Here is an 18,052-nt window from a genome sequence, read left to right as displayed (position 1 = left end):
GTTTCAAAGTACTTTCATATATATCATCTCCCACTTGATCCAGTAACAACACTGCACAACAAATAAATCACATACTTAATTGGCAAAGTGGGAGAGAACACTGGACATAGGCTAAAATCTCCCTTAGACTTCAAGTATTCAACCTAATTTGTGTATCACCCCTAATACCACCACCAAGTCTGGTATTGCACTAAAACTCAACATTAACTGGCACTCTTTAACATCTACAATATAATTATAAATAATGTTCACAATAACCTTAAAGCACTACAAGAACCTGATCTAGTTCTTTGAAAATCTATAAACTCCATATAGCATTTATGGTATTTCTCCACAAAATAATATCTGCCAAATATGCAATTCAATTCAACAACATTTTACTTGTAGGCAACTGTGATGTTCAGAACATTGTATCAGGACAATGGGGACCACCAAATTTAGATGAGATACAATCCTCTTGGATTTTAGGTGTAGTGATATGATAGTATGACACCTCAATGACATCCAAGCAGCACCAAAAGTCATTAAAACATGCAGTGAGAAGAGTGTTGGAATAAAACAATACAAAACTATCAATGCTCATTGCTCAATTCTCAATGCCAAAGTTATAGACAAAAATAGCTCTGAAAGTGAAAAGAACATAACTAGTAAAGTGAAAGGTGAATGGAAACCCTGACCAGGGCTTCCTGTCCTCCATCTCCATGTAATGCCTGTATTTCCTTTTCATATTATTCAATACAATCCCTCTAAGCACTACTGTTAGCCCTTGACTTTCCTTCTCAAAATCTACATACAAAACACTCACCTACTAGGGGGGTTATTCATCTCCAACACTATGGATATGTTTTCTTCCATTATTTTTCCTAAGTTAAAAGGTCCTGTTCAAAAAATATTAATAAGGGGGCAGCTAGAAGGCACAGTGAGTAAAGCACCAGCCCCAGAGTCAGGAGGACCCAAGTTCAGTTCCGACCTCAGACACTTAACACCCACATACACAAAAAAATAACCTTGGGCGAGTTACTTAACCCCAACTGCCCTCCAAAAACGCAAAAAAAAAATATATTAATAAGAGTGCACTTGAAGATGTTTTCTTAAAAAATATTTCATTTTCATGTTCAGTGTCATTTAAAAACTACATGGGCTTTGGAGTTACACAGCTTTTAGAAAGTCTCTATAAGCAAATTCCCTTCAGAGAAAGGAATATATTCAGGTTCTGGAGATTTCTTTACTCCCTTCAGTTCAAAGTCATATTCTTGTTATAATGCTAAACATACAATGTTCACACCCAAATTTAGAATTTTTTTCAGACTTAAACCATACTTTAGAAAATAATCTCTACCATACTGTAGGAAAACTTGAGAAATCTTCTGTGATTTGATTAGCCTATTACACTCCTCTATATAAGTACTCGGCTCTATTCAGCAGACATTACTGCGTCTCTTCTCTTGTAGTAGAGTTCCTCAAAACCAGAAGAACTGGGCGGCTAGGTGGCGCAGTGAATAGAGCACCAGCCTTGGAGTTAAGGAGGACCTGAGTTCAAATCCGACCTCAGACACTTAACACAAAAACTAGCCGTGTGACCTTGGGCAAGCCACTTAACACCAACTACCCTCCAAAAAGAAAAAAACAAAAACAAAAAAACCCAGAAGACCTTCTTCCTTCTTCCATCCTTCCTTACTATCCAAATCCTACTCTATGGCTGTACTTCCAAGTCACCTTTCAAATTAATGCTAATTAACAAAGGAATAAGAAAAGGTTCTTGATTTTCACAAAGGTTCTAGAGACAAGATACTGAAATCACCATCTTTTATGGTTCTTTCCTCTCCAGCTTTAGTTCTGACTCTTGTACTTCACCAACTTCTTTTCACCTGACTTAACTGCTGCCTTTCCTACTCTAGAAATTCCCTCTCCCACTGTGGTCTTCTCTCCCCAAAGACCCCTCCTCTCTTCAGTCCCCTTCCTAGGGCCCAGGCTAGCTCCACTTTGAATGCTTCAGACCTCTCCAGCACATACCAACCCCAACTCAATTCCTTTTTATGTCATTTCATTAGAACCTCAGCTCCCTGTGGGCAGGGCCTGTCTTTTCTTGCACTTGTGTCAGTGTCCCCACTGCTTAACATAATACCTAGCACAGAGTAAGCACTTAATAAATGCTTGTTGATTTGTGCCCTGTACAAATAATGGAAAATACCAAAGAACAGTCACTTTTGAATAATACTCTAGTCCAATTTAAAAGCAATAAAACTCAATTAGGTGCTTTTTAATGGATGCTTTTATAATAAGTTTCAAAAAGTTTAACTAGAATCATACTGAATTCAATAATGATAAGAAACTGCTAACCTAGTAAAATTCAACAAAAATTATCATAATTTCCAAACAAAATTATGTGAACGCTATTGCTTTCACGAAGTCTATTTTTTGTTTAACCAACCTTAATTTTCATTTAATTTGTTTAAATTTAACAAATCAACAATAAGGTATCTACTGCATTAAAAGAAAATAACCCTTTTATGGTCGTCACTCTTCAAGTGACATTGTATGATTAAATGCAGATTGTCATAACGATTTATGTTTTAAATCAAATGTCTTGTGCAAATACTGGTGGACCTGACACATTAGCAGTGATTTAATAAAAAGTTTTTTTTACAAGTTGGTATTCTATTTTAAAAAATACTTCAAGGGGCAAAAGGAAACCTTATAAGGACCAAAATCGCTACCTGGATGGATACTGTACTTAAGAATCTATAAAACTGGCTGAAAATTAAAGTTCTGATTTCTCATGTTATTTCTTACTGACTTACTATCCCTCCTAAGGCCAGTCATTTAAGCTTTTCTGTGCATGCTTAACTTCTAAACTAAAATAATATTACTTTTCTCATAGGGATCCAATGAATCAAGTCATAATCTTAATTCTAGAAACCACAAATTCTCAATTAGTCAGCCAATAAACACTTACTGTTTCTAGGTCAGGGTTGGGGAACCTGTGGCCTTGAAGCCACATGTGGCCCTCCAGGTCAAGTGTGGAACTCTGACTAGAAGTACCATTTGTATTCGGTCAAAGGGCTGCATTTGAGGACCTGGAGGCCTACATGTGGCCTCGAGGCCACAGGTTCCCCACTCCTGGTCTAGGTGCAGAAGTGAGGATCAGAGCTGAATCTTGAAGGAAACCAAGAAGACTATGAGATGAAGGTGAGGGGCCAAAGCATTCTAAACATGAGGGTGGAAGGGGAGCTAATGAAAATGTAGACCAGCAATAGTGTCAAGTTCAAGTATTATAGGGAGGTCAGTGGTACAGAATCTTAAGAGTGAGTGGAAGGGGCTAAAGCATAAGAAGACAGGAGAGATAGGAAAGAACCATGTTATGAAGGGCTTTTAATGCCAAACAAAGGAGCTTATACTTAATCCTTGAAAAGGAAGCCACTGGAGCTCAGTGGTGGCGGCTGAGGGAATGGCCAAGCTTCTATAAACCTGAGTGATCTACAGAAAGGAGAGAACGTTCCTTCTCCTTCCACAAGGAGAGTGGCACTACACTGCTAGCTATGTTCCTTGTGGCCATGCATAATGAGAGTATGCTCTCATTAGCAAAGTGGTGACTTATGCAGATCCACAAGCCTGCTTCTCTACCAATGCCACCTAGAGAGCAGGCCAAAGAATTTTTGGAGGCAGCAATCACATGGATCACTGAATTGTTTTGGGATGAAATGTATGCTCCCCAGTGTGAAGAGGAAAACTGAGCCAAAAAAAAAACAAAAACATAAAAACATCTTGGAAGAATGACAATTCCGTCAAGAGTATTTCTACTGAGCTCACTCAAACAGCCTGATGTTATTTTTTTAGAATCTAATTTCATATACTTAATATCAGGTTTATCTTGACAGTACATCTGTGTGACAACTAAAAGGAAAAAGGCTGTCTCATGATAAGCTACTACATTAAAAAATGAAATGAAAGATAAATTAAAAGTCTTACCTCCATCATGACTAGCTTATCAGGATAAGCCAGGTCTCCTGGAGCTGGTTTGTAGCCAGTTATGTCCGTCTGAATGTAAATGTGAGTCCGATAGACCAGTCGTTCTTGTACATCTTCCAACATCTGTTTTACTCCAGCTGCAAATGCCCCAAGCTGTTCAGCTGATCAAGAAAATTGAAATTTTCACTTTTTAACATTTATAAAAATTTATTTTTTAAAACAATTTACTAAATTGTTCAAATAAACAATAAGGACCACTTGGCAGAAAACCTATTTCAAAAAACTGTGGTTCCATTCCCTTTTTCTATGATTCACTCCAGTGACCTCAAGGAAAGTCACTGAATACCCTTAACTATTTTAAAAAGTAATTAAACTGGCCCACAGACCTCCTTACAAAAATTGTAATGAAAAGTCATTCTATTAATAACAATGAAGCTTTGCACCTAAACAGCATTTTATTGCCTTTCATAGTGTTGCCTTTCACAGCCCTCTTATATCCCATTTGATCATCACACCAACTCTTAAAACACATAGAAAAGTTGCTATTCTCCTCATCTTGTAGAAGACCATAGATAAAACAAGAGGCTCAGTAATCCAGTTAATGACAAAGCTGGGGCACAAACTCAGGTTCTTCTGACTCCTAATCTAACAGTGTTTGTGCTTTAAACTCCTTAAAGAGAACCAAGGAATTAACAACTGCTTATAAAGCACCTACTATGTGTTGGCCACTTGGCTACACTGTACTAGTCACCTGGGATACAGATACGATGAATGAAACAATCCCTACACGCAAGAAACTTATATTCTAATAGGGGAGACAAGGACAAATAAAAGTATATATAGAATGAATACAAATAAACACAAAATACAGCATGTCCCAAAAGTCTTAGTGCAGTTTTAACCTTTAATGATTTCAGAAGTATAAATGCTACAAACTTACAAAAAAGATTTAGAGACAAAGAGGTGGCGCAGTTAACAGAGCACCAGCCCTGGAGTCATGAGGACCTGAGTTCAAATCTGACCTTAGTTGCATGATCCTGGGCAAGTCACTTAACCCCAATTGCCCTGCTTTCCCGCCTCCAAAAAAAGAGACCCAAAAAACGTTTAAAAGGTTAATTATTTAAATGTTTTAAATATTAATCTTTCTTATTAAAATTCAACATGATCACCATGTATACATCTGTGATGTGGTATACATCCCTCTAGCTGATTTTCCAAGTTTGTAAAACCTTTCAGCAGGAGCTTCCACTCAGTGTCTTATAGAATACATCTGTCCTAGTCTTAATATCATCCTAAGAATGACGTCTTGACGCACACACAACAGTTTTAAAGTGACTACACACACACACACACACACACACACAAACACACACACACACACACACACATACAAAAGGTCTAATTAATGGAGATAAATCAGGGGGCCAAACGAGGAGAGCTTCTCTACTGATCCACTGCTTTTAAGAAAATGTCATTCAGTAACTGTTACATGTGCCATGTATAACAGAGTGCCTACCTTGTTGTTAAAGTGAAAATGAAAATTTTATTACTCAAAATTCACAAAAGAAAGTATAAAAGAAAATTAAGCTTTCAAAATGACGTGGGTTTTTTTTTTTAAGTTTACAGCAGTTCTACTTCTGAAGTTATCAAAGATGAAAACTACACTAAGACTTTTGGGAAATTCTAAATACAGGGTAATTTGAAAGGCAGAGCACTAGCAGTTGAGGGGGGAGTAAAGGCTTCATGTAAAACAGTGGTGCTAGCCTCTAAACAGAAAGGATCCCTGCAGGGCCCATAATGACCTAGAAAACCATATGTTAGCATTATCTACGCTGTACCGTATTTGATTTATTTTGTTAAACATTTCCAATGACATTGTAGTCTGATTGGTGTCCACTTGCCCTCTGCTAATTTGACACATCTGATATAGAAGATGGTGTTTTGGTGGCTCTTGAAGGAAGAAGGGATATCATGAGACAGAGGGGAGGAGATAGAACCTTGCAGGTGGAGTGGACAACTGGTACACTGAAACCAAGACAAGAGAGGGGTAAGGAATAGAAAGTAGACCAATGGGACTGGACTGGACTGAAGAGTGTGGGGGGAGGAGGAGTAATGTACAATGGGACTGTAAAGAGAGTTGAAGCAAGACTGTGAATAGTTTTATCTTTTAGAAAATCAGAGTTTATATTTGATCCTAGAGGCAACTGGAAACCACTGAAGTTGACCAAGTAAGGGTGTGACATGGTCAGATCTATGCTTGTGGAAAATCACTTTGGCATGAGGGCAGAAGATGGACGGGAGTGGTGTGAGATTTGGGACACAGAGACCAATTAGGATGCCACTGCAATAATATGGGGAAGAGGGCCTGAAATAAAGTAGTAGCCATGTGAATGGAGAGAAAGGGATGATGAAAGATACGAGATGCTGTAGAGGTAGAAACACAAGATTTGGCAACTGACTGGATCCTTGAGATCATCAGGAAGAGTGATGAGTTTAGGATATGCCATATGACCCCAAGAGACTAGAAGAATGGTAGTGTCTTAGAAGGAGGGAAATCTAGAAGGGGAATGGTTTTGGGAAGGGAAAATGATGAAGTGTTCTGGACATACATACTGAGTTTAAGATGTCTTCTTGAGAAAGGAATAAAGTGAAAATAAGAAACAGAGGATAAGAAAGCTTTTAAGAACAACGTATCCATCACATCTCCTAAGGACAGCCTGGATAGGGGGAAAAGAAATCTCTACAAATAAAATGATCACTTATGAGGTATGCAACCAAAATGCCAGAACAACATTAAAAAAATTAGCTTTTCCAAACCACAGAGAATTCAATGCCCTCAAAATCTGTCACTTGGATGTATACTTCAATTCCAAAGTATGACTTCCCCCTTTTCATAATTTAAAAAAATGTACACTGTGTGTGATGTGCTAAGCCTCTAGCTTTTACCAAATTTCTCTGTTCCAGCAGCTTCTTGAAAATGAAGTATTGTACCAAAATGTCCAAAATGCCAATCCTACCCAGGAGACTGATTTTTAAGTGTACTTAAAATGTCAAGTAAGTTTTCTTTTATTATTTGCCTAAATTTTAATACCTGTTACTAGACCCAAAAGAGAACCATTCAAATTTTACTACCAAATTAACCCAAAATAAAAATAAACTTCTCACACAATCAAGACATTACTGCCCTCTCTTACCAATGCCTTGAAACACAAATTCAGATCTACCTGGATCCCATCAGAGTCAAGGGATTAACCCCTAGGCTTCAAATTCAGGTAACATCACAATGAACCAAAATACTGAGAGAGACCTTAGAAATGATCTGACCTCATTTTATAGATATATAAACTGAGGTAAAGACAGATTATGTGATCTCTCCATGGTCACAAAGCTAGTTAAGTGGCAGGACTGAGATCAGGATCCAGGTCTCTTAACTCATGGCTCAGTCCTCTACAAATTTATTTATAAAGTAAACTCTGAATTAATGTAAATATTATATATAGTTGTACTTTTAAAAAATCAACCAAATTTCCAAAATGTTAAATCCAAGAGCTACTCAAAAAAAATCATCTACACTGTGTGGAAGAGCTGTTGTTTCACTTATTTATCAAAAAAAAATTGAAAATTTGATTTTTTACTTGTAAATTACCATTGTTCTGTACATGATCCTCAAGCACCTCATTTTTAAGAATTCCACAAAGTTCAGACAGAGTCTCCAAGTGAATAACATGAATGATCAATGGTCTGAAGACATCATACAAGGACACACATAGTTTCTCCAAAAGTTCACTACAATAAAAAAGAATGACATTATTAAAAGCAACATTTCCAGGAAACCATAATAGTACTTAAGATAACAAAATCATAAAAAGCTTAATCGTTAATCTGAGCATGAATAAAAAAGCTCTATCCATCTGGAAAACTCTTTCCTATCAATAATCTATAATGATATGTGAAAGCAGTTCTGAGGAATCTTAAAATATATTATAACAGTTTAGAACCAATTTGCATAACTTAGAAGCCGTTAAAATTAACTACCCTAAAAATCATGTCCTCATAAAAAATGCAATTTATTTTATTCTATATTTTTTACTTTAACTTTTCCATAGGATGAAAATATTTTCAAAAGAATAATATTTACTTCCTCATATTCTACTTCAAATTTAATAATATGGTATCACCCTATATGTGAAAGCCAATTTCACCCTTAAGCCATTCATCACTATAATGTGGAAGGAACGTTTGAAACCAGCTAGTCCTATTCCATAATTTGCAAGTAAGAGAAGTTAGAGAAATTAAAAGCCAGCTAGTTAATGGCAGAACAGAGACCAAAACCAGGCTCCTAGGTCTCAACAGATCTCTTCCTTTCCACAAACAATGCAACACCTCTCTAAGTAGTCAGTGAGCCAATCAAAAAACATTTGTACATAATAAACAGCTTGAGGGGTTTTTTAATGTATTCTCTGTCTCAGGAAGAAAATGGTCCCAGTCACCTCCTTCTCAATCAACCACTAAATGTTTAGTCACAAAAGGAAAACGAAAATTCCCTGCCATTTAAAAACATAATTCTCCTTTGCTGTGATACTCAATTATGAACATGAGAACAGGTAGTTCTCAATTTATGTAATGCCAACGGAATGCCCCACATTAAAACTTGTACGCAAAATATTAAAACCCATTTACTACCTACTCTAATTTTGATGTTGGTTTTGTGAAAAATTCATTGTAAAGCTGGTGTTCATCTTGACACACATGAACCATGAAGGCACAGCCACTACGAACCTATAATCAACAAAGGTGACAAATTATTAAAAAGAAATACGTTATTTCCAATATTACAAAGTTTTTATCATCAAATTCAAGTGTGATCTTTATTAGAAACCTATTCATGGATTCCTTTATTTAAAATCACAGCAAGCAGAAACACTACTACAGTAAAAGAAGGAAAACCTAAAGTTTAACTGTCAGTGACACTGACCTAAAAGGTTCAGAAAATACCATCTCGAAAGGGTCAATGTTTATTTTCCTATTTCCATTTCCTGAAAACTAGTTTAGTGTGATAAGGCTGCCCCCTTCCATGCACCCCCTACCTCCACATAACACACACCTCTACTTTTTGAGAAAGTTAAGTGCCAATTCAGATTATCTCCAGCTCAGTGAAAATTAAATGTCTTGATTAGAAAATGGAAAAGAAGTCTCATGTATTTTTATACACGAGCTCAAAAATGATCTACACAGATAAAGCTTTTGGAGGCTTCACTTAGATGAAATTATAAGATAAACTTAGATTCTTACCAAGGCACAATGATCTCTGTTATTCTGACTTGTTAACTCAGTTACAGTACTAGTAATACTAGGGCCCAGCAGAAGTTCCCTTTGATCAAGGTAGCACTGATGGATTTCATTTAAAAGTTGTTGGTATCTGACAGAAAGAAAAAAATTTTCTCAATTCAATATTTTTACTTTGGGTATTAAATTTCATTTAAGATATATGAATATATATCTTTCATTTCAACTCTAGTACTGGATGTAAAGAAGGCACTGTGCTAAATACTGATGGAAAGAGAACATAAAGTTTTGATTAGAAGCACTAAATTCAGATTCAATACCTAAATATATTTTTCCCATTACAGAATAAAAAGTTAAATTTCTAAAACACATTTGAAAAACTGCAAAGTCAGCTGTCAGTTATCTACACTAATAAAGATGAACATTTATATGAATAGTAAAAAAAAAAAACTACAAGTAATCTGCCAAGCGGACTAGGCAACCTGACCCAGCTCTGCAGCAAAGAACTACTCCAGAGAATTCACTGTGTGAGCTTTGTTCACTAACTGTGGAAAAGACTGGCAGGAAACTGCCCATTTTCCATGTCAGCTAACTAGCTAAATCTTCAATATGGCCCTATTTTGTCAAAATAAGCTTCCATAATGCAGGAAAACAGGGTCATGGTCCTAGGTCAGGTTCCCAACAATAAACAAACAGGAAGGTAACAGTGTTTAAAAATACAATACTCCCAGATTAGTAGGTACTCCAAAAATGGAATGGCTTCTATTTACTTACTCTGGTATTTTCTCAGATCGTTGCTCTACTTGTTCAATGAGAGTCTACAGTTAAAAGAAAAAGGAGAAACACAAAGAGCAGAGCTAGTCAATATCATGATTCAATTATCTTCTTTTTATACAACTGAAATGGTTACCATGAATATTCTTGTAAATAACTGTCAGCAAACTTACTCTGACTTTGGGAGCAGCAGCTCGAAATTTTACATAAAATAGAGTGAAGGCATTGTCTGAATTTGGCACAGATGAAGGATCCTAAAGAAATATGTGGAATGGGAAGAAAGACAGAAATTAAAATAATTAGCACAAAGTAATTCTTCAAATAGTGAATATGTGATGATCCTTCCCACTGCTACTTCTGCCTACATGCCCACATACAGCATCAAACATGATTCCCCCAAAAGAACAAAGTATTTTTCAACTAGAAGAGTTTTCAAACTCCAAATGAGAGTTTAATTTTATTATATAGTTATCACCACTCAAACAGTGAAAATTCATAATATGAACAATCACATCATACTAAAGTCACACTTATAATGCAGTATATGGAATAGACAATTCAAGATAAAAGATCTATCAGGACAAACTGACTTACTCGCTTGATTAATTGACTTGTGAGGTTCTGTAGTGTGTTCACAGTGTAAGTCTTCATAAGGTGCATAGCTTTAGAAAGGCATTGCTTAAACTTAAGTAAATATACAGGATAATCTTTGAAATTAGGCTGAAAAAAAAAACCAGAATATGCTAATGACTAAAAACAGTGGCAAAAAAAGTTTTTGTTGAGAATAAGAGCATTCCTCCAGAAAAATCTAAGAGCCAAAAACAGCAAATATTATTTATACACAAACATCATTTATCACACCAATATCCAGAGAAACAGCTAGAGGTTTGGTGAGATGCAGGTGAGAAATAGGAAGGGAAGATGGTATATGAGAAGGACCTAAATCTAGCCAGGAACTGCTCTCTCATCCCCCAAATCCTGAGGGCTTCCTAGTTTCCAAAGAAACAGGACCAAGCATCATGATGTCAGTGCCCTAAAAAAAAAACGCACACTTTGAAAGCAGTGTGACTCCTCACAACAGCCCTGTCCCTTGCGCAGGCCACCTAAAAAACCAAAAGCACTCTTGTCTTCACTGCTAAGAGCCACTAAGGACTTTGGGGAAAAATATTTACACAAGATATTTTATTCTTTTTGTATGAAACAAAAAAATATTTACGTGAGAAATTATAAAGCCATGTACAAGGCAGCATCAGTGGAAGGACACTGATCACGGCAGCTCTTCCTTCTGCCTGGCCTCCAGTCACAGCTTCCTCACATATGAGCTGTAGGACAACAGGCCAACTTAGTCAAGCTGTCAAGGTCTCAGCTTCCTCATCACTAATGTGAAAGGATTGGATCACATGATCTCTAAGGTAGTTTTTTCCCCCCACCTCTAATAGTCTTTTATTTTTTTTAAGTATATGAAAATGAAGTAACTTACATGAGAAGAAATATATGTTATACAATCATCTAACTTAGCCAGCATGGGTATAAATCCTTCACTGTTCACAGACAACGTAGGGGAATTCAATTTCTTTAAAAGGAAAAAAAAATACATCAGTCTAGTTATATGAAAATAGGCAGGGAAAAAAAGTTTTAAATTACATCACAGTAATGGTAGCAGTAATAAATCTCATTTATGTAGTACTTTAAGGTTTGCAAAGCACCTTCCTCAGATGTAATATTACTGTATTTCCCATCAAAATAAATCCTATTTCACTGCACACGTCTTTATAGCAGATTTTTAGAGTCAGTAAGGGCAGGCTTATAAATCTGTAATGTAGTCATTTATGTTGAGCAAGTAGGAAAAAGAGATAATTTAATTCAGTTTACTCCCACTGAATTTTATATGGGACAATATAACTTTGAGGTATTCTTTTTTTATGGGGAATGTCAGGGGCAACATGGCATAGTGCAATAGTTCTTAAAATGTTTTGGTCTCAGAACTCCTTTACAATCTAAAAAATTTGTTGTTGTTGTTCAGTCATTTCAGTCATGTCCAACTCTTTGTGACTCCATTAGGGGTGTTCTTGGCAAAGACACTAAAATGGTTTGCCATTTTCTTCTCCAGATCATTTTACATATGAAGAAACTGAGGCAAAGACAGTTAAGAGACTGGCCCTGGATCACACAGCTAGTGTCTGAGGCCAGATTTGAACTTACAAAGATGATTCTTTCTGCCTCCAGGCCCAGTACTTTATCCACTCACTACATTACCTAGCTGCCCTGTCTTAAAAATCATTAAGGACCAAAAGAACTTCTGTTTATGTGGACTATGCCCAGTAACAGTCACTGTATTAGAAATTAAAACCGATAAAAATTTTTATTTTTACTTATAAATTCATTTAAAAATCCAAAGAAACTTCACATGTTAACATAAACTTATATTTTAAAAAAACCATATTTTCCAAAACAAAAAAAGAGGTAGCTAGGAGAGGGGTACTGTTTACTTAGTTCCCCAAATCTCATTAATATCTAACATAATAGAAGACAGCTGTATTCTCATATCTGCTTCTTTGTGCAATCTACTGCAACATGTTGTTTGGTTTAAAATATGTATGAAGAAAATTTGATCTCACAGATAGGTATTTGGAAAAGGGAATATTTTAATATGCAAATAACATCTTGGTATTATTATAAAGAAAGTTTAGACAAACACGTCCCTCCCAAAAGTGTCTCAGAGAACCCCAACAGTCCATGGATCACACTCTGAGAACCACTGGCATAATGGATATAAAGCTGTCCTTAAAGCTAAGTCCCACCTGTGACCCTGAGCAAATCATTTCTCTTTCAGTGTCCAGGCAACTCTTTAAAAGTGTAAGTTGCAGAGAAGGGGCCAACTTGCACTGGTAGAAGGAGTTTGTTTTCCTAGAAGCTCCTTATATCAGTGAAATCACAAATCCAGGCCCTCTCCCCCTTCATATTTTTTACACTCCTGTATTAAAATGCTACCCTTTAAAGTATCTAAATTTACATTTTACCATTACTTAGAATTACATGGAATTTTTGCACTAAAAGAAAAGATTAACTAATGTTTAGTAGTTACATAAAAACTATTTAGTATTTCCCTTTTTTGGTATCGGTATCTTCAGTTGTTTCAGTTTCATTGTGAACTTGATACTTCTTTTTGTCAGTTAGGCACCTGTTAGGCTCTCAACCAAGAAGCTTATGTTTATCTTTTGTCATTTTTATTTGGTTAATGTTAATAGCTCACAAAATATATATGTATACATATATACATGTATAAATTATACATGCATATATACAATATACCTATATGTATACACATATATGTATTTGCATTATATACACACAAATGTCCTTCTCATCTATGAATTCTCATTTATTAAATAGTATTTAGCAATATTTAACTTTGGAAAAGGGATATTAAAAAAATAAACAAGACCATTTTTCAATCAGTATATCATATAAGCTAATTGTGATGGTTTGTCCTCCAAACATCTGAAAAAAGCACTTGAGACTAAAAATACTACTTTTTACTGAAAGTATTTAATACATACCATGTTAATAGTTTCCAATTCATTAAAATAGGAAAGTTTTTGTTGAATATTTTCAGCCAGGTCAACCAGTTCTGACTATTTGAGAGAAAAAAATCACAGGAATATCACAACAAAAACTGAGATATTGAATGAATATTTAACTTATACTCAAGATTCAAAAAATAACACATACATATTCACTTAAAATCATATGGTTCCTTAAAATCATATGGTTCCTAAACAGAAAAATACAAATTACTCATGGGATCCCAGATAATTAAGAGCTAGATGGAACCTTGGAGGTCACTTAGTCTGATCCCTTCTTTTTACAGAAAAGGAAACTGAGGCCCAGAGAAGTCAGGTGACTTGTCGAAGACTACCAGGTAGTATGTAGCAGGAACCCAGGGACTCTGCTTCCAAATTCAGTATTCTTTTCACTGTACCCTAAAGTCTCTTTCTATTCCATTTGGAGAACCAAAATTTATAAAATAAAATTTTATTTGACAAACTTTAGCTAAAGTTAGTAAAAGTAGATGATATTTTCATCATTACTAAATAACTTCAATACACAGCAATTAAGTAGCACTTCAAGGCTCACAAAGTGCTTTACAAATGATCATCTCATGGTATCCTTGCAAGAACCCTGAAGAGCAAACTGAGGCAAATAGTGGTTAAGAGACTTGTCCAGAGTCCCTTGGCTGTAAGTAACTGAGGCTGGATCTGAACTCAGATCTTCCCAACTCCAGATCCAGTGCTCTATAATCATAATTCATGTTAGCAAAAAGATTTCAGGCACTAAAGAGAGCAAACTAATATTCTCTAATTGCTAAAAAAAAAAAGCAATAGATAACCTGGCTCAAGAATCAGGAAAAATCAACTGCTTTCCTTTCAAATATCTTTGTTCGGCATACAAAAGGATGCTGCCAATATAAGCCATCCACAGCACCTAACACAGTACATTCAGGAGTTCAATGAATACTCACCAAATGAAAGAAATAATGAAAAACAATTTCATTTAACCACCTGAAAATCAAAAAATTAAGCAGTGTCCCTGACCCTCCTTCCCATAACTAAATTACCTGCTCTTTCAGGAGCTGTTCACAAGCTTCATGCAGAGTACCTGTCTTCGTAGACACAAAAAGAAACTGCTTCTGCAAAGACTCCAGATGCTGAAGAGCTCTGTTAACATCATTCAGTATAGCATCACACTGCTCCTGAAACCCAGACAAGTAATCCCTCATCTGTCTAGAAAATAGAACCAAAAGAGGATTGGCAGAAATGATACCAGCAAGCACAGTCAACAAATACAGTTACATTACATGTTTATTAGAATCCTTGAATTTCAGGAGGCAAAGCTCAATTACTTGTGAAAAATGATTGTACTCAACAAACATAAAGCTATATAAGCTATAAACTGATTCAGTACATAAGAGGAGGGGCGGCCAGGTGGCTCAGCAAGTAAGAGCACCGGCTCCAGTGTCGGGATGACCTGGATCAAATCCAGGCTCAGATACTCAGCACCACACCCAGAAATAACTGGCCGTGTAACCTTGAGCAAGTTACTTAACCCCTATTGCTTAAAAAAAAAAAAAGAGGAGTACATAAGAGGGCAGGTCACTGACGCTGTAGGCAAGCAAAACACTTAAGTCATAAAACTATAAACCACAAATTGACTTTAAAAATTTTAAGTGTCATATCACTGATCTGGTTTTCAAAAGATTAGGACACCAAAAAAAAAAAAAGAGAGAGAATCAAATGAGAATAGATGGAATTAATAAATGTTAAAAAATTTAAAATTATTAATTTTATATAATTAATTATGATTATACATAATATATAATTAATTTATGCAATTAATTTGTATAATTATTTTTTTTAAAAATAACAAAAATAGCTGCGCACACATGCACACATACATCACCTTCCTACTCAGCTTATATTAAATTATATTAAATGACTTATTGAAGAAAAATACACATAAAAATTAAAATTCATCTTTTAACTTGGTGTTTTAGTGCATATTTGATTATATTGTTAACCACAATTCATGCCAATGGAGGAACACTGTATGGTGCAGATTACAGGGCCATAAACATAGTGCTAGTAGCAACCTCAGAGATCTTCTAGTCCTAGATCCTCATTTTACAGATGAGGAAACCGAGGCCAGAGAAATAACATAACTTAACCAAAGTCATACAGATAGTAAGTAGCAGAATCAGAATCCAAACTGAATTCATTTTGCTCTTATTTCAGCCCTCTTTCTATCACAAGCTACTCCCTATTGTAGTCTGGCTACCTGCTGCTACCTAACATGCATACTGCTATAAGAAGTGATAACTCACATTTATATAGTGCTTTATAAATAATAAAAAGCAGCTACGTGGTACAAGTGAAAAACACAGGGCTTGGAGTTAAGAAGAGCTGAATTCAAATTGAGCCTCAGATACCAAACTACCTGTGTGACCCTGGGTTAAGTCAGTTAACTATTTGCCTCAGTTTCCTTCCATGTAAAATGGGAATAATAACAGCACCTATATTCCATGGTTTTTGTGAGGATTACATAAGGTAGTAGATGCTTAATAAATGTCTTTCTCTTTCTTTCCTTCCATAAAGCTCACATTTATCTAGATAATTCCAAAAAACAAAAATTACAAATTTAATTTCTATTAGTCTTTCAACTACTAAATGTATATTTATATATAATACATGTTTAACTGATGTATGTTTCATTGAGGTTAACATTCTGGAGTTTTCATTCCCTAAGTACACATCAGAGTTAACTAGGAAAAAAAATGCTTAACTTTGAGCCACGAAACCTGGTTTCAAATCCCAGTTCTGTCCTTACCATATATGACCCTAAACTCTACAAGCTAACTTTCCTTCTCTGCAAAAATATTACTTGCCACATGCTTCACAAACCTTACTAAAAATAACCAAAACATGTTTATATGATGTTTTATGGTTTACAGAGTGCTAAATAAATAAGTATTAAAGCAGAATAAATATGACGGGTGGCAGCAGGTGGCCAGTAAAAACTAAAATTTATGAGATCCAAATGGGGATAACTAAGAGATGAGTAACTTTTTTACAGTTAATTCCAACAACTGCACCACAAATGCCTCTGAAGTTCACATATGAGGTACTTAAAAAAATTATCCTACTTTTCACCAACAAGCATGCACTTCACCCCAAGCTTAGAAAACCTGGTTTACACTGCACAAAATAATAGCTGATGGTAGCAAGGGGAGCATAATATAGTCAGAACAATACAAATAAAAGTAGAATCATCTTTATAACTTTACTCTTTAAATGCATAATACTTAGCAAGACAAAGAACCACTATGGGAAAAATCTCCCAAAAATTATAAAATCCAAAACTGAATTTGCTTGTCAAAATGACTTTAAACTAAATTTATATTTATCTCTATCATCTCCAGGAAGAAAAAACTGCTAAAGGGAGATAAAAATTAAACCTCTAAACTGTACAAATCATTTAATGTCTTGTGTTCAGGAAACTCAAATTCACTTTAATATATGTTCTAAATAATTTGTGCCTAACAAAAAAAAGCTGGGAAGTCATTAAGATTTTTTCTTCCTCATGAAGTCCAGATCACCTTCAAGAAATTTTTGAGAACATCAATGCTTCTAATTCAATTAGAGACTAAGAGAGAAAGTTACATTGCTCTGGGAATACTAAGTTATCACATAAGAATACTTTATAGTCACCTGTGTCTTATCTTTCTACTAGACTATACCCCATCCATTAAGGTAGAAGCCCCCAGAATCTAGTGGAGAGGCCTATCTATACATAGTAGACACCCCCTAAATCTTTGCTGAATAAATCAACGAATAAAAATTGTCCAACTACAAACTGCAGCACAGAAGACCATCATCGCCAAGCCTTCAATCCAGGTGCTACTTATACCAAATGGAAAGAAACATTCTCCTTTCCAATAAGCCCTACACACACAGACAGTTCCAGGCTAGCTAACCCTCCCCACATATGCCCATGGAGGCAACATGCTATCAAGAACAGAGAACACATTCCAGTGGAATCACTTCCTTTCTTGGACCTATGCCTGGAAGTCCTAAGTCTGCTTCTTACCCCAGGCCTTCACATGGGAAATTGACTTCATTTTTCAGAACCACAATTTCCCCAACTGTACAATAAAGATAATAATAGTACATGCACTACAGATCTGAAATTGTGAAGATCAAATGAGAGAAGGACCCAACTAGAGTGACAGAAATAAAAGTTATGATTACCCTGACTCAAACTTGTCACAGGATCACAGCATAATAGACCTAGAACTAGAAGGGTCTCAGAAGCTCTGGTCCAACCCATTCTTTCCACAGTTGAGGAAACTGAGCTTCTAGCCCAAATAGGAAACATCAGTGGAGGGATCTGAACCCAGGGCCTCTGACTCCTGAGAAAGTTCTTTGCCCACTGTACTGTCTAATCTGGGGTTCTTCATTATTATTAA

General features: G+C 35.7%; 1 protein-coding gene across 4 annotated transcripts in view; it reads right to left on the bottom strand.

Annotated features, from left to right (window-relative positions):
• The window catches only part of COG3 (component of oligomeric golgi complex 3), a 208,365-nt gene that overhangs the window by 161,206 nt on the left and 29,107 nt on the right, over positions 1 to 18,052 (bottom strand). For all 4 annotated transcript variants that reach the window (XM_069068717.1, XM_069068718.1, XM_069068716.1 and 1 more), the window contains 10 exons: positions 14,648 to 14,813; positions 13,590 to 13,664; positions 11,510 to 11,602; positions 10,624 to 10,749; positions 10,203 to 10,283; positions 10,030 to 10,073; positions 9,262 to 9,388; positions 8,657 to 8,748; positions 7,616 to 7,755; positions 3,970 to 4,130 (listed from right to left, as the gene is read on the bottom strand). In XM_069068717.1, the coding sequence (XP_068924818.1) occupies positions 3,970 to 4,130; positions 7,616 to 7,755; positions 8,657 to 8,748; positions 9,262 to 9,388; positions 10,030 to 10,073; positions 10,203 to 10,283; positions 10,624 to 10,749; positions 11,510 to 11,602; positions 13,590 to 13,664; positions 14,648 to 14,813 (1,105 nt within the window). The remainder of the gene's footprint in view (positions 1 to 3,969; positions 4,131 to 7,615; positions 7,756 to 8,656; positions 8,749 to 9,261; positions 9,389 to 10,029; positions 10,074 to 10,202; positions 10,284 to 10,623; positions 10,750 to 11,509; positions 11,603 to 13,589; positions 13,665 to 14,647; positions 14,814 to 18,052) is intronic.

This window comes from Petaurus breviceps, unplaced genomic scaffold (assembly GCF_028583685.1).
Source record: "Petaurus breviceps papuanus isolate PSGF00001 unplaced genomic scaffold, PetGlider_PUasm1.0 90769, whole genome shotgun sequence".
NCBI lineage: Eukaryota > Metazoa > Chordata > Mammalia > Diprotodontia > Petauridae > Petaurus > Petaurus breviceps.
The sequence above is the reverse complement of the archived record's forward strand: the minus strand, read 5'-3'. Positions and strand labels throughout refer to the sequence as shown.